Source organism: Psittacula echo (genome assembly GCF_963264785.1).
Source record: "Psittacula echo genome assembly, chromosome: 4".
In the NCBI taxonomy this organism is placed as follows: Eukaryota; Metazoa; Chordata; class Aves; order Psittaciformes; family Psittacidae; genus Psittacula; species Psittacula echo.
In genome coordinates, this window is record NC_137738.1 from 10,615,677 (window position 1) to 10,640,748 (window position 25,072).

The window sequence follows — 25,072 nt, forward strand, 5'->3', positions numbered from 1 at the left end:
AAAAGATAAAAAAGCAGCTTTGGTTAAAAAGAAAACCAATATACAACCAACCATGCCGTAATATTGCCCATCGAGATTCACGTTCATGTGCAGCATACATTATAACTAGAGAAGGAGGAATTGTTTGGGGTTAATAAATTTTGTTCTGAAACAAAGAGTTATTTTGTAAAGGATGCTCACGATGCTCACAAATACAAAGCTTTCACTGAAACTTTACAAGTTGGGTACTTTGCTTAAGGCCTCTAAAAATCTGCTTTTACATCCCCCCTTTTTATTTTCGTATTTGGACTCTTCAGGATAATATGAGTTAGCACAAGTGTTCTGTCATGATTACTGTGCTAGTGATGGTCGATGGTTTTGGTAGCTTGTTGAATAGGCTGTTTGAATTTTGTTCATGCACTTCTCCTGTGTTTCTTTTGAGTTGTTAACCTGATGAGAAAATTCTGTCTTGATAGGGGTAGAAAAGCCATTAGAAGTTCCATGGATGTATCCTTACACAGAAGGGAAGCGTGAGGTACTGTAAGGAGGTTGAGAAAAGAATTTATCTTGGACATAGTGAACACGGCAAAGCTTTTAGAACCTTGGAAATTCAACATCTTTTAAAATTGGCCATACAGGATCTGTTTGCAGTGCGTATCAGTAACTTGAAGAGCTTTCACTGTTCTCAGGGAGTGATTTTTGGTTCAATGCCAGCAGCAGAGATTTTCAGATACTCCACTAAACACTCTACAAGTTTTGTCTTTGAGTAACTGTTCTTCAGCACAGAGACCTTGATTTCTGTTTCTCAGCTGAGGATTTTCTTGTGAAGTAGGTACTTCTGACATTATAAATGCCACCCTTCTCTGCCAAGAATAGCTGTGAACTAAAGTGTTGGGGTGCTCTTATGCAGGGGGAAGAAACTGTTTTATTGGTTTGCTCTTGACCTCTCCAATTACAAAGTGGAACGTTTTATCTGTTTTTCATATTTCTTCACTTGGACTTGCCCTCTGTCAAAGTTGGTCAGCTATTTGATCTGTTGTAGACTTTTAAAACCAGAGGACTTAGATTTTCCAGCTATCAACCACAAGTAGCTTTTTTTGGTAAGTTAGACTGGGTCTAGAGCTGACCTGCCCATTTTACATGATATACCTAATAAAATTCCAGAATTGACCACTGCTCCATGTTTGTGCTAGGTTATGGGATATTTTGGTTTTATTTAAAGACAGGGAATGAGGGAGATGGGAGGAATACAATACCTGCCAAACCGATGTTTGATGACTTTTTATATTGGTTACTGTTTAATATAGGCTTGTGAGGCCACAGTAACTTGCAGGGTAATACAGAGTACAACTATATGCGTGGAAAGCTATGAAGAAGTAATTCAAAATTATTTGTGCCTGTGTAATGTGCATAATAAAAAATGAGTTAGCTTTTGGTAGAAAAAGCTCTTGTGTTCTTCCTGCAGCAGCTCAAATTTGTCAATTAATCTATATTTCCTGAATATAGTAAAGAATAAAAGTGAGCTACTTTTCCATAAATCATTCTTTTTTCTCAGGAAGCAACTGTAGCTGTTGCTTGATACCCTCTTACAAATGATTTTAAATACCTTAGCTCATGCTGTCATTGGTCTAATGGTTGTCTGGAGCAACACTGGAAAGAGCACAGGTAAACAAGAGTTGAAAGAGCATCAGATAGATTTGATGTCTGTACCCTGAGTGAATTATCTGCTTACACTATCAGAGGGCTGTACTGCAAAGTATCTTAGCCAGGTCTTTTTGCATTTGGAAAGACACAATTACTTGGAAGAACAAATTAAATATTCTATTAAATTTTTTATTGAATTATAATAGATTAAGTCTTGGCAAATAAAAGAGTTAATAAATTGTAAGATGCAGCTATAATCATATTACTGGTAATATTTACGGAAATTACACATTAAGTATGGTACTTTTTATTTTGTGCATGTGTAAGCTAATACCTGCTAGACTGTTACAGAGGGTGAGGGATGTGGTTTGTAATGGTAATTATCTTTTATTGCCCTATCCTATATTGTTTTACAATACACGTTAAATCTCGTGCAGGTTTTTAAATGCAAGAACTGCATAAGGGGGAAGTAGTTTAAATGGCCAAGTGCATGTTTCTTCATGTTTTTTCTGTGATAGTGATCTGTGACACATTTGTATGTTCCTTAAAATACTGAAGTGCCCAAGAGAAGGATCAGAAATAAAGTATACTTCATAGATAAGCCTGTGGAGGCTGATGGAGCTTCTTGCCTGTATCGTGTGGGCTACTGATTAGACTGGATATATGTGCAATTAATAACTCGGCTTCTTCCTGTCGTTGCTTCCCATATAACCTCTGCTATTTGTGCAGTTTTTTAACTGAGGCACAAGTCAGAAGTTACGTGGTCAAAGAGGTGGGTTAAGTTGTAGATCTGTCTATACAATGGAGTCGGTCTACAAAAGCGTGCTGTGGGCATTTTTCTTTTTACAATGCAGTACTACATCAAAGCTAGTGTTTTGTTCTGAGTGCAAGAATTGGTAAAAAATATCCTTTGAAACGTTGTGATGAAAAAAAACCCCATAAAATGCTCAAACAGAAAAGCCCTGTGCTTTGCTCGGCTTGAAACATTCTGCTGCGAACTTTGCCTGGCTAATGTGTTGTCACTTGGCTGCTGGCTTGGTGGTTGCTGAGACCCCTGTGTTGTTTCCCTAGGAAGCCGGGAAGGATTATCCAGCTGCCTGTGCTCCTGTCTTGGTGATTCTCTTTCGTAACCTTAGTAAATAGTGAACAAGTGAAAGTTGGGGTCATTCATCTGATGGCTTGTTTAATGGTCACCTCTGGAGTTGGCAATTTTTGTTCCCCACTTGCCAGCTCCTGGAAGTACAATTCACTTCACCCTGATAAAAGTTTGTAAAAGTTGTGGAAATTGTATCTTCTGACTTGGAAATTATGTTTCAGAATGCAAAATTGAACACGGGAGCCGGAATTTCTAGCTCACCTCTTTCATTTGCCATACTTCGAGGAAATGCAGAGCTAAATGAAGTCAGTTTCCAGTTGACTGCTGGCTTTCTTTGCAGAGCTGTTAGAGAAGAGGCATCATTGGCTGTCTGTGAGTTTCTGCTTGATTTTAATTGAAGGTAACGTTTACCTTTTCCACTGGTAATTGACTGAAAGAAGAATTAAACCCAGTGCCTAGTATTCCCAATTCAGTTCTTGAAGACTAATGAACAGTTTTATGGCCTGTGCTGATTGAATGGAAACATACTGACCTGTAACAATACAATGTTGTTTTATTGGCACTAAAGAGCCTTTCTTTATTTTTTCAGTAGTGTAATAAAACCTGATTTGCTGACTGCAAATCAGTGCTTAAAAATCTCTCCAGTTATCAAGCAGCTGGCTCTGTTTGTCCAGGTACTGTTGCTTAATTCCATACTGGGCATTAAATCTTGTTTTATGTTGAACCTGGAAGGTGAATTAACCTGTTTGTACAAGAACTTTGAATTAGCTAGGAACTGTTACGGGAACGTGAAGCGTGTGGTGAGTCTTGACTACTGTGAAACTTCTACACCTTTAATTTTAGAACTTGTTTTGTTTCTTACCAAGTAAACTTATTTTAGGGTGATGAGGCACTGAAATGGGTTGCCCAAGGAAGTTGTGAATGCTCCATCCATGGCGGTGTTCAAGGCTAGGTGGGACAGAGCCTTGGGTGACATGGTTTAGTGTGAGGTGTCCCTGCCCATGGCAGGGGGCTTGGAACTGCATCATCTTAAGGTCCTTTCCAACCCTGTTTTATGATTCTATGATTTTGCATCCTTTGCATGTTTATAAGCCATAGAAACGGTTATAAAGAAAACCTTGTTTTGTTGTAGAGAACAGGCTGTTTAAAACTTTTTGAAATCATCATCCTCATAACAAGCTGTGGTTTGTCTGTCATTCCAGCTGTACCTGGAATTAAAAGCATGTATAAGAGAAGCAAAACAAGCCAAAATCTGATCACACGGTGGTGCCTCTGCTTTATGTTACTATGCAAAAAAAAATGTTTGCATTAGAATACTGAGATAATTTCAAGTAAATATTCTAATAAAGGTTAAGTTTACAGAAATGCAGCCATTTTGGAAAGCAATTTGTCCTGTTGTAGCCAAGAATTTTTAAAATGAGCTGAAATGTGAAACAAAAATTGTATTTTAAGAATTACTGTTTCTCGTTACCTGGAGACGGAGCATGTTTTCCTTCTGCTATGGCAACGAGGACATGTGAAGTACAGTACCCCAATAACTTGGAGTTCTGCCACTAAATAGATGAAGAATGACAAGCCCAGTATGAGGGTGCTGTCTTTCTCACAGTTCGCAGCTTTCAGTCTGAATCTGAAAAGAATTTCACTGTCTCTGACCCACACAGCAAATGGAAAGTAGCTTTTAAGATGCATAAAGGCCATATTACATGCTAAATCCAGTGTTGAGAGTGATTACTGCCTTAGGAAGAGATAGCTGTCAGCAGCAGGAACGGAATACTTCTGTACTTTGAAAATGCTTGGGCTCTTTTAGTCAGACTTCCTGTTGAATCCTTTAGTTAATTTCTCGGGTGTCTCATCTCCGACATGAATCATCTCCCAATTTCTTTGGTTTGAGATTTTTCACATTTGTTTTAGATCATTTTACAAGTCCTTATTAAGTACTCCTTTCCCTTTGAGATTATTTGGTTGTTTTTAAAATCATGTTTTGAAGCTGCTGTATTTTGCATTGATTTGTAGCTGTTACTTTTCTTGCTGAATGCATATGTTATATTTGGGATGGGTGACATATCTGTAAAGTTACTTTGATTCTAAGCTAGGTGTTTTAAGGGACTGATAGATGCAAAAGGATGCTAATAGAGTCCATTCCCTGTTGTCTTTGGTAATAAGTGTCTGGGAATTCCTCAGGTGGCTGGCACAATGGTAAACTGTGTACAGTAAACAGCCCTTGTAGTGCCAACACAAAGTTGACACCTGTGTGCAGAGCCTGGCCTGGCCTGGAAGGAGTGCTGAGCCTGCATGCCAGTTGTGCAGTCCTCAGTATTACAGTGTTCCTTCTCAGCAGCGTGTGTGGCTACTTGGAGCCTTCTGCTCTTTGCTGGCCCAAACAAGCTTGTTGGATGGGGCTCGGAGCAACCTGCTCTAGTGGAAGGCATCTCTGCCCATGGCAGGGGGTTGGAACTGCATGAGCTTTAAAGTCCCTTCCAACCCAAATCATTCTAGGCTTCTGTGACTTTTGCTGACTAGCCCAGGGCATGTGCTGACGGTGGCCAGGACCCAGCATCATGTGGTGAATACCCATCCTTGACTGTTGACTAAAATGAGAATGTATATATTCATGTTTCTAAACTGACATGTATAGGTGACATGCATTTTAAGTCATGTAACCTGTTACCTGGGCTGTAACACCACCACGTGAACCCACAACTGAAAACACATGTGTTGAGTGTGTTAGCAATTTCACCTTGTTGCTAAAATGAGCTTGGTGAGCACTGTTTCCAGGAGGTCAGCTGGACGGTCGCTTTCTGCTGTAAGTTCTTCACTTTATCATAGGTTTCTCATTTTGCAGTTTTGCTCAGATTCATGAAGGGGGAGTTGTTTTTCTGTTCTCATACCTGTTTGCACGTTCTGTGCTTTATTGTGGTGGAGGTGAATCAGAGACAAAGTCTATCCATTATTTTAGATAAATGCACACATACATGTGTAAAGCTATATAGTGTATTATATATAAGTAATAAGCAAAATGTATGTATCACACTTTTAAATGTGGCTGCAAGAAAGATAAATGACTTTGATTTAGCACACATGGTATCTTTTGTGTCTAGAAATTTAACCCAGTAGAATGCAGTATAATTTATATATGCATATACTGTAATGTTAAAGAAAATAGTGCTGGGGTGCTGTGTGAAGAAGAGAAACCTCAGAACTTCCCCAGGTTTTTTTCATAGCTCAGATAGCTTCATCTTAACAAGAGTTTACAATAGTCTTTAACATAAAAGAGAGAAAAGATGGGTTTTTTTTCCTTGAGTATTTGGCTCGGTGCTATAACTTGAGGGAGGGACCAGTATAAACTGTGAAGAGCCAAGCCTGTAACTAAATGACCTACATTGCTTTCCTAGGAGTCCAGGAGGATGAAAGAGTGATGTCTTCTCTCATTAACTCTGTGGTTACCTGTGTCCGGTAGTCAAGTATTTGGAGCTTGGAAGCAGGGTGTCTGTCTGGCGAATGTCACTGTGTCTGACCTGATGAGCAGTGGCTCTGAGCAGCCTCACAGAAGACCAGAGTTGCCTGCTGAAGCTGAACGAAGTCATGTTCTGTGCATGCTAGGGGGTTTTACCTGTCTGAAAGCTGTCCCTAGGTGTTCCCAGATGTTTTGCTGTGTGATTTCGTCAAGAAAAACTTGATTAGATCAAGCACATTGAATTTTAATCCTCCCTGCTGCCTTTTGCAGTAGGTCTCAAATCTTGATTTGTCAGGAGAAGGCCTTTTCTTCTAGGACTGCTGCAACTAATGCTTTTCTTTGCCCTTTCTATAGTTCCTGCCCTCCGTTTTATATTCTTGTGTCCTCTGCTACTTTTATTTTGCACTTTCTGGACACAGGTTTGCAGTAACAAACACAAGAAGGCAGTTGGGTCTTTGTTCCTTCAGTGCAGTGCTCTTCAAGAATCCCTTGGTATGTCAAAATTGATTAGTGTGTGCATATGTAGACAGCTGGTTATTTAGTTCCTGCTTTTTGGCAGGAAAGAGAGTGCTCTGTGCTCCAGGATGTGAATAATGTGTATTTGTTTGAATTCAGATTTCATTGTGGTAAAATATTTCTGATACAGGTATTAGCAAACATTTATGTTTAGTGCTACTTTATTTGTTGCTATGCTGCAGGAGTTGGGCTAAATACAGCTCGCTGTGTCCTTCTTACATTGACAAATTTGCACGGCCTCTTCTCTTGGCCTTCCTCCAAATATGTACAGTTTAGAAAATTGTTTAAACCCAGAAGTATCCTAAAATAGAGCTACTTTCTTGTCAACATGAAATAGCAGAATAAAACTGGTGTGCTAGCCACACTAGTGTTGCCATTTCTTGACTTCTGAATGCTTTGCTGTGCAAACATTTTTGCTATGGACGTTGCACAAAACATGCTTGAGATAAATCATGTATGTTACATTACACAAGGCTTAATGGATTACTTTTCCATTGCTCATTTTAAAATGAAAAACACCAGCTTCCTGTTTTGCTTGTCTTGGAGTCCTGTCCATCTGAGCTCTTACAGTTTCTAAAATAGCCTGTCAAAAAAGGCATTCAGTGAAGTGACTGAAAAGTGACTTCTACTTAACCTTTGGTCTTCTAAACAATTGGTTGAGTCCTAAATAGATGAAACCAGACTATTTTTAGGCCCTAATCTAGAGAATTGATATTTCCACATTTGCTTTGTCGTAGCTGGTAGTAGTTGCTAAATTGTGAAAGCTGGTAGCTATTGCAAATGCTTGGAGGATTGCTGAGTGTTCCGCTGTAATGCATTAAGAAGCTCTGTGCACTGTACATTTCAATTTATAATGAGGGAGTCTAGCTCGTAGCACTGAAATATTCCCAGTCTAGACTACTGTCTTAAAAACCAGAGGATATTGGCTTTTTGGTGGAGTAAGTTGGAAAATAACTGATAAGGGCAGTTGAAGTACAACAGACTTCAAAAGGTCTCAAATTCTCTAAGCCAGGGTGGGTCAGGAGGTGGGTCGAGAGGTTTCAGCCACTGTTTGCCTGCCCTGCTGAGATGAAAAGGAGCTGGTGTTTGAAATGGTTGAGCAGTCTCGCAAGCTTTGAGTGGTTTCTGAAGGAGGTCACATGTAGACGCTTGTTAGGTGGGGAAGATGAGTTTCTGCAACACTGCGTTTAGCAAGAAGAAACAAAATGGATAAAGAGAAAAAGCAAGGTTCCCTGTCTTCAGAAAATGCTAATGTTGATGTATTGCCAGTTACAAAGATAATGGCTGAAAAGTTTAATATAACAAGTGTTCTTTGGTGGTTTTAGCAGGGCATGTTGTGATAGGATGAGGGGTGATGGTTTTAAACTAAGGAGGGTAGATTCAGGCTGGGTGTGAGGGAGAAATGTTTTACAATGAGGGTGGTAAAATCCTGGCACAGGTTGCCCAGAGAGGTGGTGGATGCACCATCCCTGCAGACATTCAAGGCCAGGCTGGATGTGGTTCTGGGCAATGTGATCTGGTTGAAGATGTCCCTGCTCATTGCAGGGGGTTGGACTAGATGAGCTTTGAAGGTCCCTTCCATCCCAAACTATTCTATGATTCTGTAATTCTCTTCTATACCTCATTAATACCTCTGGATAACAAAAATGACTTGCTCAAGAGTTTAGAGTGGAACCATGTTGTGTAGTAAGTGGAGGAAATTATGAAGCAGCTGATACTTTTATGATCCCTTTAATACCCTATTACTCCTTACAAATCACTGTGTTTATGAAGTCGTTCTCTTACTGCTGCTTGTGAAGTAGAGCATCTTGATTGTGTTTACTGTCATCATGCGTTGTTAGCCATGGGAAAAAGAGGAGTATTGCCTCAAACTAGACTTATGGACTTGAAGAGTTATGTATTTCCTTTCAGTTTATCTAACACAGTGCCAACTTTCTTTTTTCAGAGCCATGGTGTCATGGAGAGGGATATACTTTGTACTTACACTATTCTTGGGAAGTTTTTTTGGAAGTATATTCATGCTGGGTCCTTTTCTACCTTTGATGTTTATCTCACCAGCCTGGTATCGCTGGATCACAGATTCCATTGTGGCCACTTGGCTCACGCTCCCAGTGGTAAGTTTCAGTTTGATGAGTCAAGTTCTGGGCATCTGTTCGTAATCCGGCAGTTTAATTTGCTCACTTACACTTTTAATATTTGTTTTCTTTCCATGCTTTTGTTAAAATGGGCCTTAATACACTTACTAGCTGTGGAGACTTAGGTTTTAGCTCAGTGGTGGAGATTGTCCCCTTCTTCTTCCACAGTTTTAATTTAAATGTAAGTTAATATCATGTCTTAATAGTACTCTTGAAAAGGCCTTGTCATGACATCTCCATCCAGTGTCAGATGCTTATCAGAGGAGTGTAGGTGAAGCACTAGGAAAGCAGCATGACTTTTTAACATTATGTACTTCCTAAATGAATAGTCTAACAAACTATTCCTTTCAAGTGTGCTCCAACTATCTAATTAGGAAAATTACTGCCTGATACACTGTTGCTGATCTTCACTATTGTCTTGCTTAATCCCTTTTAGAATTTAGTCCTTATAGTTGAATTAGAGCAAATGATTTCAGCTGAAGAAGAACTGCCCCTAGAAATGATGGCTTTCTCACTTACAATGCATCAACTTTATAGGTATAGGAGAGATATACCAATATATATTTCTGGAAATATAAATTGGAAACCAATAACAAAGCCCTTCCCTGAATTGTTCTTGAGGAAAGGCAGTATGAATGGGATCTGTCTTTTCATCCGTCCTCTGAAAACAAAGGGACTTTGTTCCTCTAGGCCTTTAAAGATTTGTTTTAACTTTTTATGAAGTAAAATGCTATATTGGTGTGCAGAAATACATATCTTACTGCATAAAGGAAGTTTTATCTTTATTACATATCAAATAATTTCTGCTTTCTCTGTTTCTGTCTTGTGTGTTTTAAAAGGGGTGTGAGCTGTTTCCTGTTCTAAAACTTTTGTCCTTTTCGTCATTACTAAATGCAGTGAAATCAGGAGGGAAGAAATAATTACCCATAAAGGGAGTAGAGGGATTGTTAGTTCCTGTGATGATGAAATTTAGCTGAGTACTGATAGCATCACAGATTGACCCTTTCACTGCTTGTGTCCCAGTTCTTCTAAAATCGCAACTCCCAAAATCAGATACTGGTCTTCTGTCTGGTTAGCTGCCTGAGCTTTATAATTCTGGATCATTACAACTAGTTTGTGGTAACATTTGTTGTCCAGAAGTTTGATTTCAGCCCGCACTGGACCTAAACGAAAATAATTTGAATACTTTTGTAAAAAAGATTGTCTTCTTAAGGATCTTGGGAATTTAAGTTCAGGAAAGAGGTCTAAAAATGATTTTGCACCCAACCATTTTGAGGTTCAGACCTTGTCTGCATTAGTTTTCTGCCCTTATACTGTTTCATTCTTAGTTAGGAGAAGCAGGTACTTGGGTTAGTGTCTCCAAAGAATAAACCAGTGTTAGACCAGTTGAACTCCAACAGGGAAACTCTGACCCTGACCTCTGTGGTGTAAGAAAGAAACTTCCACCTTCCTCACTCCTCTGCCACATATTATTTCCTTTCTAGCAGAGTCTGTAGGATGGGACAGTGAGGTGGTCTCAACTGTTTTCAATTTATTTTGGCTTATACTAGCACTAGGGTAAGTAGAACGGGATATCTGTTCATTATTATGGTTAAGTAGATGTTAAATATGTGATGTGATTCTTATTAAACTATCACAAAAAAAAGCTGCTTCTTTCTTTCCTGAAAAAAAGATAAACTGTTTACCATTTTGAGCTCTACAACCTGTTCTGCTTTTGCAGTTTTCTGCAGTTACTCTTGACAGCAATACCTTTGCCAGAATTGTAGTGAGCTATGAATAGTATTCATATTTGGCACATAGAATGCTTTTCATTCTGAGAGCTCAAGCCATTTGCAATTGTGAGAGTGTCATTCCCGTTTTACAGGTGACTTAAACTGAGAAATGTGTGTTCTTTGAGGTTCTGTGGCACAGAGGTGACAGAAATATGAACAGAATAGCAAGTTGTTTTACTTCCTGGAGCTCTGTTTAAATCCCCAGACTTCGCTTTTTTTCTGTATTTTTTTGGGAGAAAGAATGGGGAAGGGAAGGTGAGGAGGTAATTGGAAGTTTTGTATGTTAAGGCCAAATGGTTATGCCTCTACGTGTCCAACCATGTTTTGGTGGTTTCTTTTCCTGTACTAACTAGGTTGGACAGTATCCTGCCAGTGGCCCTGATCTTAGGGCTTCAGGTCTTACCTCTAGTAGTATCTGTTGCCTGCATCTGTTTCTTGGGATTTTGTACCTTTCCACTGTTTTTCCTCTAGGCTTTAAAAGGTTGCAAGGCACTAGCATTCAGCCTGTTGTGGGATAGAGGCAGGTTTCTAGGTAGCAGTGTAGACCTGTGCAGACTTAGGTCTGCTTTAATGTACTGTGTCCAGGCTTGTTTGGGATTTCTCTCTCTCTGCTGCTCTTTGTGCCATTAGGTTCTAGCTATTTTTGCAGCTGGAAGTAAAGCACAAACCTGCTGACCATTTGGATCCAAGCAAAAAGCAAGAAAGCTTCTGATGCCTTCCCAGCCCTGCCAGTATTGAGCAATAGATTATTTGTGCAACCAGTCCCTGTTTAGATTACCTACCAAGTTATAACTGATTCCCTTACTTTTATTCTTATGTGATAGTATTCCAGGAAAACCAGGGAAAGGTAAGTTTAATGTTGGACATTGATTGGAAAAGAGTGCTTTTTAAGAAGCTCTATTTAGTTATTGTTTCCTCTTCCATTAAACAGCTGACTGTTACTGTGGGAAAGGTGTCTGCTTTATTAGAAAACAGTCAGAAATTTGTTTACCAGTGATTATGTGAGTGAATAAGTGAAATAATTCAAACGAATTTTTGTTGCTGATGGGCTGATGCTTTTCTTCTGGGAGTACAGCCATAATATTGAGACATTATTTCTAGGCCTTGCTGGAAATGGTGTTTGGTGCCAAGGTGGTTGTCACTGGTGATGGATTTGTTCCTGGAGAAAGGAGTGTCATTATCATGAACCATCGCACACGAATGGACTGGATGTTCCTGTGGAACTGCCTGCTGCGATACAGCTACCTCAGACTTGAAAAAATCTGTCTCAAATCCAGTCTCAAAAGCATTCCGGGATTTGGTAGGTTCCTAAACCCTTTCATTTGAAGGGAAAATGTGTTTAAATTTTGCCTAGCACTGTTCATACCCTGTTAAATAACCTAGGTTTAAATTCTGTTTCAGTACTTTAAAAGCAAATTGTGCACAATATGGGGCATATTGAACGATTAAACCATAGATCTCCCAGAGGACACCTGGACTTCATGCTTAAGCATTTCTTTTTAAAGATACCACATGTGCTGCTGTTTGCTTATAGGTAAAAATATTTCTGCTTTATGTACTGAAAGCCTTTGTCAGAAGTTTGAAGAAAGATTTTGAGTCTTTTCAAAATCTCTTTCAACACTGTGTTTTGATGCTGTTTCACCCCATGTTGCAAATGTTCTCATCAAGCCTCTTTCTTCATTATCAAATTGATACTATTGAGAAGATTTATAAAAACCAAAAAGCCCTGTAGGCAATTGCAAAGTTGATGGTTCATTTTAATAATTGTAGTTTTAAATTGAACTTGGTTATGCAAAATATGCTATACAGGATATGAAATAATCAGTATTTATAATGGTGTAGGCTGGAAATGGATCCGAGTTGCACATACTCAGAGAAATCGTTTCAGATAGGCCAAAAATTGACATTCAGATGGTTTCTGAATAAATAGGCAGACTTAGCTGAAATAAAAGCATCTCTCTGCCTTCTTTTTATCTCTTAGATTTATTTGCTGTTTTATACAAAACTAGCTTGGGTAGGATATGCATCAACTTTATGATGTCAAAAGAGTAACTTTATTTATGATTCCATTTTGTCAGGCCATTTATCAGAACAGATCATTTTGGCAGGATTCCATACTGAGGAGCTCTCATACTTTTGTTCTGTTATTGCATTCACTTGCTCAGCCTTTAGTCCTCTTAAGTAAGAGCAGCAACTAGGTAACATACTTTCCTTTCCCTAGCAGTCAAACATTAGGGTTAGTTTTCCTTGACAAAAGATATCTCTTTTAACATTACAGGTAATGAGAAAATACATATTTAAAGAAATGTTTTAGCTGTATAATGCAGCAGAGATGTTTTGAAATCCTTTCTGGAATCAGCTGCATGTGCAGCTTTTAACGTAGTGATGGAAGATGCAATCAGGAGTATCGGCTGGAAGGTTCACAGGTTTATCTCTTTAAGAGTAGCATATATTTTGTTTGTAAGAAAACATTTGTATATATGCTTGTTAATACCTTTAGTGAAACTGAAAGGTCAGCTCCAGGAGCTTGGATGCCACGTTATGTTTGACAAAATTTGTATCCTGAAAAGGTGTTAGGAGTTGTTTAAAGGTTGATTTTATTATACTTTTTTTCCCTCTAATTCTCATTTCTTTGCATAAACTGAGCACATCTGCTAGACTTGATGAGTAGGCTCAGGCAGATGGAGATGTAGCAGACAAGTGTTAGCAGACTACAATGCCATCTTTGTTCAGTCTGACAGAGTAGCTTAAGGTGCTAATGAAATTCTGGGCTCATGCTTCACTTTGTGGGCTGTGATGGTAGACATTTACTCCTGTTGTCTGTGCTATAGGATTACAATTTCTGGCAGTAGAGTAGGTGCCTGGATCTGTAGTGTTATAATCCACTGTTATTATGCAAAATCCCTAAGTACCCTCCACAATATATAGACTTTGAGTACTTTGGTTGCAATGTTGTGAATTGCAGCTTATTTTTCAGTAAACTGTTAATGTTGTGCTATTAATCACAGGAAGGGAATTAAACCAAACAACATCCTTCACTCAAGCCATAATTTGATGCCTAAAACTGTGAATGATCAGCTTCTCTTCTATCATAGTGTATCTATAAAAAGAGGCCTTAGCAATACGTGTCTGTGTTCAGTCAGGCTGTGTTTTGGGTGGCAGATTCTTGCAAAAATAAAGTATTCCCTATAGCCACATAATCAGGGGATAATTGGAGACTCTTAGATTAAATCAAGATTGCTGGAAGAAGATGACTCTGTATGCAGTTTGGTAGGACAGTGATATAGTAGAGGATGATGTCTAAAGAGGACAACCCTGAATCTCATAGGTAAGAGTAGAATTTCTCCTGCTTATCTCTGCTATGCTATGTGTTAGACCTTTCATAGCTGTTTGTTGGATTTAGTTTTTAGGGGTTTTTTAATTGTTTTGTGTTTCTTACATAAAAGTTTTGTTTGTGTTATGGATTTGTAAAAGTAAGAAGATAACTTGGAAATCAACTAGATGCTTACTATAATTGATCTTGAGATGTTGCTTGTTTAAGGTGTAATATTTGTGGAAATTAAACCAGCTACTTTCATCATGTCTTTCAGTTGCATCTTTTCACATATTTACATGAATTACTTGCACATAGTCGGAAGTACAGGATTATGGATGTATTCATCTATTTCCTAGATGTAGCTTAATGGTAATTTTGCTTTGAGTTTGAGAAATATTTTAAAGAATATAGTGTACTGCTCTCAGTCCCTTTTTTATTTTCTGATATTTCAAAGGCTTCTTGTTTTTAACAAGCATTTAGTTTCAAATTATGTGTAAGACAAGGTTTATAATGCAACCCTTTCATTTCCCCAATTCTGAAAACCTTGCTAGTATTAAACGTAGCACCTTTGTTGTCATACTTTCTCATTTGGGATGTAAAAATAGGCCTATGAGAGATTATACTCATCTAAGTGGTATATAAGGTGGGTGAAGAGCAAAGCTTGGCATAGAAATAGATCCGGAGTCCTTGTTGCCCCCTTTGTAGGTTAAAAGTATAAGGGTATCAGATTTAATAAGCCTGTGTTACAAGTAGGCAGTTATTTTCTAGTTAATGATAATTAACATTGGAGGAGTCAGTATTTCAAGGAGTCGCACTGAGTCATTTATCTAGTTCTTAAGTTATTAATTCTTTGCATTCCAGTGTATGAAAATACTTTAAATTGATTAAAGGTGAGCCTTAAAGTAAGAAGTCCAAAGAAAAACAGATGGTCCTCTCTTCCTGGAACTGTGGCTTTGGCTTGATAAATTGTGTGCAGTAAAGTTTTCAAAAAGAGGTATTACGTTTCAGTAATCTCAATTTCAGATACATTCTTGCAGCGTTTCAGTACAACTTGCCAAAGTTGGTGTCTCAAGGGAGCGCTGCTCTGCTCATAGCTGTTGCTGCAGTTTCTCATCTGACATCATCAGAAACTACTGACACATTCTGCAGTATCAGTTTTCAAGGAGAATTTCTAATGGCATTGACAGTTTCCTGAGTAGTCTGACAAGCCAGGATTTCTCTGTTGTGCTTGTAATAGATACCTACAACTTGTACTCTTGCCTATTCTCAATTAAGAAGGAGTAGCACTGGAAGTGATGCAGATGATGATGCAGTTGTGTTCAGCATGTCGTATGGAATACATACTGTTCGAGTAGGTGCCAAGGGACATACACCGTAGTGTCAGATGAGCCGTTAATGACTAGAAGACAGTTGCATCCTTTCTTGGTTTTTTATTTTGCTTCTTAGTTTCATTTGTAAAAGTCTTGTGATACGAACCAGTCAGATTTCACTGGAAATAGAGATCATAGAATCAGAAAATGGTTTGGGTTGGAAGGGACCTTAAGGGTCATCCAGTTCCAAGCCCCTGCCATGGGCAGGGACACCTTCCACTAGAGCAGGTTGCTGCTGTAGTTGCTGAGTAGTTAGAAGCAAAGATAACTGAGTAACTCTGTCCAGATCTTCATCTCTGAATTCAAGTTATTCTGTAGCTGGCATTGTTCTCGAAGAGACTGCAAGGTGTAGGAATGTTTTAGTTGTTTTATGCTTGTCTGGTTATAGTAGCTCTCAAAGGCTCAAGTTAGGTTTGTTCCTTGCTTAAAGTGCCAGGGAGGGAAAAAAATACAAAGGACTTGTGCTCTATTTCAGCACTGGCCTTAACCTCACCAATCTGTTACTGCATTTCAGTTGATCCATTATAGCTGTCCATGTGTGCGAGCTTCACCTGAAGCAAATTCAAAGTAATTTGAGTCACCTTAGTTTTCAATGAAGCAAAGCAAAACAACTCAAATGATCCTGCCTTGGCCACGGACTAAGAGCATGCACACTGACAACTATGATGGATCAGCTCCCCTGAAGTAAAATATTGGTGTTGCTAAGCCTAGAAAATTTTAGCATTTAACTCAATTGGAGTATCGTTAGAGCAGCACACTGCAGGGAATCTGTGTGCGTTTATATTGGCATGGAAGTGTTTGTGCCGCTGCAGCTACTTCCATAGGCAGGGGTATAAATACTTCAGCATAAAGCGTCTTTGTTCAGGTTGTAGCTGGATTTGCATTCAGATCTTTATCAATAGAGCAGACTGGTTTAAAAAAAATCAAAATTGTAACCTACTGAACTTTCTAGTAGAGTTCGTGCCTTGAGGGTCTTTGTTATGTTAAAATAAGCTGAAATGAGAGGTTTGAGGAGCTGTGACATTTTATCTTCTAGCAATTCAATTATGAGCTGCCAGACTTTAATTACCTTAGAGTTGTTATCCTACGTGATTTTAAAGTGGAAGTTGAAAAGCATGCTCTTTAATGGAAAGGACAATTGTTATGCTAACAGTTGTTCACAGTGAAGACTCTCTTGAAGAAGGTGTAAGTGTGAGGAAAGGATTATTACTTGGAAGCAAAAATGCAGTTTAATTTGGTTGTAATTCTACGAGCATTTTTTTATGGGGAAGAAAAGGCTCAGGTGCCTGTTTCCCAGCTTGGCTCTTCCAGAAAAGGCATAATAGGAATATTTTCAGAAGTATACTACAGAAATTCTCCCGACTCTGTCTGGGAGGGTGAAGAAAGCCCCCGAACAACCAAACCCTCTCCCAACTTTTGTTAAAGCTTTCTTTATGCTTTCTATATGATAAGGACTCCATTTTCTCTCCATCCCCTTTGTCTCTCCAAAATGCCCATCAGAAGAGTGATTTTGGATGCTATCCTTTCTCATTCTCCCCATATTATAACTGACAGGTGATGAAGAGAGTGGTTATTTTGTCCAAACTCACAGAACAAATAACAGAAGAATTAAGGTGGTGTGTTTTCCCAACTTACATTCCTTTGATGGTATCAGTGGGTTATGCAGCATCTGTACAGATCAGTGTATCAGGCTGAGTTAGTTTTGTGGTCCCCTCAGAAGGAGATACAGCATCTCAAGAGGATGCAGGGCTGCAGAAGAAATAACATATAGTAAAGATGACACATCCATGGCAGAGACTTGCTTTGTTTCATAGGGCTTGTACTTCCCTGTGAACTGACAGCCAGAGGTTGTTTCCTTTCTGTCTTTGGAGATTCTGGAATGACGTGGGGCTTAACTTTAGATACGCATTAAGCAAGACAAATCTTTTTGTTTCTTTGTGATTCTTCGTGTGCTGTTTCATTGTATTGATGAATTTTAAAAATGCATTAGAAACAGCAACTTTCTGGTCATCCAGAGGTTCAAGCCTCTGCTTTAGTTTGCTTTAGTTTTTACTGATCTTGTATTATTCTGATTGTCCATATCAAGGGACACCTTTCACTGGACCAGATTGCTCAAAGGCCTGTCAAACCTGGCCTGGCCTTGAACAGTTCCAGGAATGGGGCAGCCACAGCTTCTCCGGGCAACTTGTGCCAGCTCCTCAGCACCTCATAGTGAAGATTCATCCTAAAGGGAAAAGATAGACTGAATCGGATGTTTTACTGTAAAATTGGGAGTGCTACTGTGAATCTATATTTGTGGATTTTATCTCTTAGCTAGGTTTGTAATTTGCTCAAAGAATTCATTACCTCAGATGGTAGATGTTCAATTCATTATGCTCCTATTAACTACATTATTGGAAATGAGCATGGTTTAAAAAAAGCATGCCAGGAGCACAGATTGTGCTTTACAAGAGTGTTTCAAGAAGCTTTTTTATTTTATTTTCCTAGTTTTTGCATTCAAACAATTACACTGAATTTAAGAAAATCTGTCAATTTTCATTAGTAGACTTAAAACTATCTAGGAGAAAAAAACCCCACACATACCTCACAGTAAAATGGCTGATCCTAAGAGAATTTGCAGAAACCTGTTCAGCAGACATTACTGATAAAAACTTAACTGTAAGCCCTGGCTTCCTGTGTGATTTTCTGTGTGCTAACATCTTTCCAGTACCTGTGGATCTTTGAAATAAGAAACGTTAAGAATTGTGTGGTTATTGTCTTGTGGGTATTTTATGCAGCAAAATACTTGCCATAACAAATTGTTAATGGGCCCAATTATTTGTCTGTAGCGGGCTTCTGCACTTCCAAGTGATTTCCCTTATTAAGCCTAGATGTCTGGTTCCCTGTTGCCTCAAAAGCCTTGATCAGGACCAGACTGCTGTTGAATACAGGCACACTGAATAATGCTTGAATTTTTGACCAAGATAATGCTATGAAAAACCAGTGAATGATGCAGTCGAAGAAAAGAGGGAGGATGAATGAAGTGAAAGGGGGATGAATAAGAGTGAAATCCTGTAGTTAGGCCTCCTCCTTTCCTACTTGTTTCTATTTGTTTGTGTGTGTGGGGATAGTATTGTTAGCTGTTTTGTTACTTTGCTATAGGAAATACATAGATAACCATTTTCTTGATGTGTCTTTGCTTTCAATACAGCCTCTTACAGAGGCAGGACTTTTTTGGGAATACCTAATTTCTGAGATGCTTATGGAAATATACATAAATTTGTGATACAAAACCAACCACTTTCTTTGCATAACTCACCTCTTTCTCTCTTCTATTCATTGCCACTTCCATCCTTAGTATGTACTTACTCCCAAGTCACTTTTGCAATGAAAACACACTTAAGAAATTTCAGATTTAGTGTTATTTTCTTGTGAAGGATTTTGGGGTGAGGAAAACGGAAGTGCAGGGTCTTAGACTTTAAAAGCTGTATGCTTGCAGGTACCATTTTTAGTACAATGCTGCAAATTCTCAACCTGCATGAGGTATAATTTGCTTTATCCCCAAGGCTAGGAAGGAAATGCACCTGTACAGCACATTTCTCTTGTTCAATAACAGGCTTTTTTTTGTGTGAGTGTGATTTTTTTTTGCTGTGTAGAATTCTGTCCTGACAGAATATGTATCATTAACATATTACTGGAGATTTGAAGCTGCTTTTTCAGCTCTGAAAAGTTGATTCAAGGGTCAGGGTGACTAGTTACTCTACCTGATAGGTTTTTGCACTGCTGTTTTGCAGTTTTGAGCAAGAGCTGTGCGGTGTGAAGGCTTTCTGTATACTCTTCCAAGTGATATTGTTTATCCAAAATGTCAGCTCCTACAAGAAGATTGTTTTAGCAAAGAAATTGATTTACATTATTATGATTTCTTTAGCTTCCCTGTTTCTCTGCTGTGTTTTCGTAATCAATCATTTCTCAAGAACCTGCAAATCAAAAGGGAACAGTTTTTCCCCATCAAGTAAATGTTGCCTTTGCTAGGAAAAATTCCTGTTGCCCAGGAGCTTTTAGATGACCAAAAGTGCTGTGCAAAAAGACCAAAATATAATTGGTTTTGTTGAACAACATATTGACCTAAACTTAATAATGAACTGCACGGGATGTCTCACTGCAGGCTGCATGTGAGAAGGTGCTTCCTTCTGCTGCTTGTTCTAAAATCTTGCTGATGAGCAAAACCTTTCATTTTGCCCATTGCTTTACTGCAGTCTTCCCATTTCTCTCTGCGTTCCCATTTGGATCCCACATCGTGCCTCAGACTTGTTACGTGTTGTTTTTCCAGCAGCACAATGCCGGCACGCTGTGGAATGGAAATCAAAGGAAGAGTTGCATTTGCTTTGTTCAAAGGCATGCGTCTGCAAGCCTGTGCTGGGTTTCCTCTCCTGCTTGAATCTGGTGGGGTGGTGAATCATGTAAACAGCAGGCATTTTTCCCCATCAGTGCTTGATTCAGGGCTTTGGTTGAAGGCAGTAATTCATCATTTTTGTTGCCTTTCACTGGAGGCCTTAAAGCTTGAGCAAAATGTGGAAGATCCTTCCACTGTCATAGATGGTAAAATAGTTTGGTCCAGTGTCCTGTGCTGGGCTAAGTGAGGAGGAAAACCTGGGCCCTTTACTATTAGTCATCTAGGTGTTAGATAATCTGTTCTTATTTGAGCAGTCAGGAATGTTTTGTCTAATTAGATATACACTTAAAGGTAGAATAGTTCTTCCAGAACACTGGATGTTATCTGTTGGAAAGGTGAGAAAATCAAACCTGTTGTTTATTTTTAAAAACTGGATGCCTCCCAGCTCTCTTCCCTTCTTTTCTTTCTTCCTCTTTCCTGACACCTTACTGTCATTACATTACTGCCTCTGTTTAATATTTCATAGCATATATAGAACACCAACACTTAGGACAGGAATGGGAAACTTCTGCACTATATTCTCTGCTTTAAGAAGTTCAGTCAGGTAAAATATGAGTCACCCTAGCAGCAGCTTTCTTGGTAGCTGAAGGTGTTTGTAGTTGGATGTTCACAGTGCTGTAAAAGAATGATTGCTAGAAAGAGTTTATATGCAAGTTTCCATGTAGTTTAAAGCCTTGTGCTGCATCAGAAAGGTAGGGCAGAGGATGGGAAATGGCAGTGATGTATTTTTCCATGCTCCCTCAGTTATGGACCAAAATCAACTCTTCCTAAGGAGCTGCTGACCAAGGAAGTTATCAGCAGGCTTTTACTTTGCTTCTTGTTTCCCTTCTTTCTGCCTATGGATTCTGTTGCAATGAGAACACAGGGACTGAATAATTTAGGTGTGATGTGTGATGCCACACAATAAAATGGTTTTGCACAATACAGGTTTTGCATGAACTAATTTAGATGTAGTGCCTAGGGTGCATGCAGAAGGTCTGGGCTGAGAGGGAAGAATGACTGGAAAACACCAAAACCACAGCACAACAACTTTCCTAATCTTTATATATTTTTCTTTTCTGTCGCGTTTCAGAGTTGTACATGATACAGTACAAGGCATCTTTGTTTCTGCTTAGAGGGCTTTGTTCCTTTGCTGTGTCTGTGAGTTTGGTTTCAGATGAGGTATCGTAGAATGGTTTGAGCTGGAAAGGACCTTAAAGCTCATCCAGTTTCAAACCCCTGCCATGGGCAGGGGCACCTTCCACTAGACCAGGTTGCTCCAAGCCCCTGTGTCCAACCTGGCCTTGAACACTGCCAGGGATGGGGCAGCCACAGCTTCTCTGGACAACCTGTGCCAGGGCCTCACCATCTTTGCAGTGAACTGTGGAATATCTCAAGTTGTAAGGATCATTAAGTCCAGCTCCCCACACCTTGAAGGACTACCTAAAACTAAACCATATTACTAAAAGCATTGTCCATATGCTTTTTGAGCTCTGGCAAGCTTGGTGCCACCATCACTTCCCTGGAGAGCCTGTTCCAGGGACCAACCACCCTTTCACGTTTTCCTAATGTCCAGTCTGAACTTCTCCTGATGCAGCTTCATACAATCTCCATGTATCTTCTAGAGAAAACAAATACTTTGGTACCATTCAGTACTTGGCACCAGTGTAGTGAAATTTATTGTACCAGTAGGAGATGACTAAATGCCAGAAAAAAGCAGAGTTAAATTATGAAAGTTGTATTTCTGTTGCTTTAAAATTGACTGTTCTTTTTTTTTTTTTTGCATGTGTTTTGTTTAAACGTGGATAGCCTCTGTTAATAAAGCTGTACTGATACTTCTTGACACTGCAGATGTAGGAATCTGCTATATGCATAAATGCACTAAAACGTTGTGGTCAAGGTTTAGTTCTGTTTACAGAGGGGTTTTAGCAAGTACAGCATGCAAGATTTGCTGAGACTGCATTCTGGCCATTTCTTTTCTTAATTCATATAACCACTTCCAGTATGCAGTTATCTGGATATCATTAATTATCTCAATATCTGAGACTCATTAGGTCCAGATTGCAGAAGGCATGTTAGTTATGCGTGCTTCATCTGTTCTTTTGACGTAAAAACAAAAAGTATCTAACCCATGTTACACATTACACATCTTTAATAGTACAGTTAAGGTTCCTAAACAATGCAGAAGAGATTCTGCAGCTTGAGTAATGCATTATCGAGGCTGACTTGTGTAGTTGTTTTAAAAATTGGTGAGTTTAATAAATGATGTTCTGGCATATTCTCCTTTTAAGATACTGACACAAACAGAATAGAAAGGAATCCCTGTAAAGAGGAGCTGAAATAAAGCGCAAGAATAACATGCTGTAAGTCATCAGCAAAGGAAAAACAGACTTTGAGGATTGTGGTGAGCAAAGAGGAGGATGGGAAGCTGTGATGTTTTCTCTTTGATGTGGAACATCCATCTGCAGGTTTTCTGATGAGATACACAAGCTAGCCAAGTACAGTAGTAAGGCAATGTCATGCTCTTCTGAGCCCTGTTGGAAGAAGGGAGCATAACGGGCATGTGGTAGAACTGGAGCCCTGATTTTTCATCCTGCTTTCTGAACTATTGGACAGAACTTCTAATATTAGGTGATATACTGTATTCTAAATTGTTCCCAAAAAGCCAAGAACGCTTATTGAAGACAATGGTCTGTGACCCCAGAGCTGGAGGCTCAGCAGCAGTTCCATTTATTTAGCTGCCCTGCATTGCCAGTTTGTCAGGCTGTAAATCAGCACAGTTGTCTTATGTTTTTTAATACAAAAGAACAGATATACATCAAACTCTTCTATAAGCAAGTGTAAAGAACAACTTTGTATTTTCTTCTCTTAATAATGAAAATGGTAAGAAGGTATATGTAGTAAAGCCTTCAGAAACAATAGATGTTTTCTGCGCAATGCACATGCTTAACATGCACTACTAAGCGCAACTGCTTCCATATAATGTAGCTTTCTGTTGTGTTGCAGTGCATTTCTGAGATGTTTGTCCATAGGGCAAAACTGTGCTGCAGTGGTTAAGGCTATTATAGTGAGGGACATGGTTTTAAATACTCCACCTCATAGAATCATAAAATCATTTAGGTTAGAAAAGACCTTAAAGCTCATCAAGTCCAACCTTTAACCCAGCACTGACAGGTCCACTCCTAAACCATGTCCCTCAGTGCCACACCTGCAGGTCTTTTAAATACCTCCAGGGACAGCGATTCCACCAGTTCCATGGGAAGCCTGTTCCAATGCTTGACCACTCTTTCAGTGAAGACATTTTTCTTAATATCCAGTCTAAACCCTTGAGATAATTTCCTCTTGTCCTGTTGCTTGTTACTTGGACAAAAGAATGACACCCACCTTGCTACAACCTTCTTTCCCCACAGCATTGACTCTATTCTTGCTCCCTCGTAACTTGAGTTTTGCAAAATTGTAGTCATTCCAAATTTATTTAGACTTATTTGTTTAGATTATGCAGCCTTTGCTTCCTATCCAAAACTCCTTTTCAAGGCAACTAAGCGCTCTTGATCAGAAGATGGCAGGGGAGCAAATAAAATGTTGTGTGTAAGACAATTTATAGAATATTTTGGAATAAGAGACACCATAGAAGTGTCAGTGTGAAACGTTACTAAAGATGCGTATTTTTAAACCTTAGGCTGGGCGATGCAAGTTGCTGCCTTTATTTTCATTCAGAGAAAGTGGGAAGATGACAAGAGTCACTTTGAAAAAATGCTGGATTATTTCTGTGACATTCGTGAACCACTGCAACTCCTCATCTTTCCAGAAGGAACTGATCTCACAGGTAGGGTGCGTTTACCATCTCCTCGTGAAATGCTTAACATGGAATTTCTTGGTTGTTTATGGAAACAGTTAAAAGGAGTCCAAGGCAGGAGCAAGACTGGGTTCTCATGGACAGTACAAATCATAGTAAATGATCATATGTGCTGATTCATTTAAGAGGCACAAACATAGTTCCACTGAGAGGCTTTGCCAGTCTTCCTGACATAACTTATGTTCCAAAGCATTGATGATTGAAATGGCTTTTGAGTGGTCAGTGCTGTGTGTACATTGCTTTAGCAAGTCTCCAGATCACGAATAAATCATAGGCATGTTTTCCTTTCCTGTATTACTGTGGCAAACAGGGCAAAATCATTTCAGACCCATGGAAGAGGAGCACTAATCCATGAGACTTCTTGCCTGATGTTTTGAGAAGAGAAAATTGAGATGCTTGTTCCTTGGGCCATGTAAGCAGTCTGTATCTGCCTGTGTAAGAAAAATGTCTCCCTCAAACAATGTTGACATCATCATCAGAGTAAATCTAATGAGTTTAATCCTGTAGTATTAATTCTTAATAAAATAATATCTACCGTAATACAGGTATCTTATGGCATCAGTAGCAAGCTGCTAACCAGTGTTGAAGACAACTCAATTGCCAATAAAAGATACAACACTGTATGAATATTCTCTGGCTGTTCATGCCTTCAGCATGATTTGATAAGCATCATCTTTAAATAGAAAATCAATTACAATTAAGCTCCTACCTTTTATTGTATTTAAAAGAATTTTTACTATGCTTTCCATTGCAGATATTTTCAAATCATATTTTATTGCAATGCCAGATCAGTAAGTGCTAGACACCATATGAAAATAACAAACATATACTGCTTTTTTTCTTCCATGTTTCTGATATCCATAAAAATTATATGTATAGTATTCAGATGCTGTCACACTGTAGGGAATAGTCATCACTTCATCAGCCTTCCTAAAAGAGGATAAATTCATTGTATGTTATTGGGCTGCTTCAGATGGTATCTCTTGTTGAGTTAGTTATTTTGTATCTAAAATTAGGAAGAAGGATGGAAATTATCTCACTATAAATGATTTTCTTTTTCCTTTCAATTCATGAACAACTGTTCCCTCCTAGCTCTGAATTACGAGGTGAAATCTTTATCTTATTCATGGAGTGAGGAGACCTCTCCTTGGGTCACTCACACCCAGGTGTTTCCATCTCAAGATGACTGAAAGAATTCAACTGTTTCTAGTTTATTCCATAAATGATGTAATCCCTCCTGATGTTCCTCAGGGCCAACAGATTTTAGGGAACTGAGGAAGTATCATACTGCAGCTTTAAAAAAGAAGAATTAGCTGTGGACTGAGACAGCCACTTGTGCTTCAGAGTCCCAAAGGCAGCGGTGGGGATGCTCCCACCTGAATGTGGAATTGCTTAAGGAAACACAGGGTTTTCTCTCTGCTGTTGTAGCTGATTAGTATTCCTGTTCTGATTTCCTTCCTCATATGTGTGTAACACGTCCTCTTTAACTTTGCATTGTCAAATGGGTACCCGCACTAACTGTG

At 39.0% G+C, this 25,072-nt stretch overlaps 1 protein-coding gene across 4 annotated transcripts in view; it reads left to right on the forward strand.

Annotated features, from left to right (window-relative positions):
• LCLAT1 (lysocardiolipin acyltransferase 1) overlaps positions 1-25,072 on the forward strand; it is a 126,886-nt gene that overhangs the window by 35,923 nt on the left and 65,891 nt on the right. The window contains exons 3-5 of one of the 4 annotated variants that reach the window (XM_080614531.1): positions 8,635-8,803; positions 11,698-11,896; positions 23,373-23,519. In XM_080614531.1, the coding sequence (XP_080470657.1) occupies positions 8,639-8,803; positions 11,698-11,896; positions 23,373-23,519 (511 nt within the window). In that variant the 5' untranslated portion in view covers positions 8,635-8,638. Of the gene's footprint in view, positions 1-8,634; positions 8,804-11,697; positions 11,897-11,997; positions 12,131-23,372; positions 23,520-25,072 lie in introns of those variants that run through there. The other 3 variants (XM_080614533.1, XM_080614532.1, XM_080614534.1) reach the window with 3 other exon arrangements.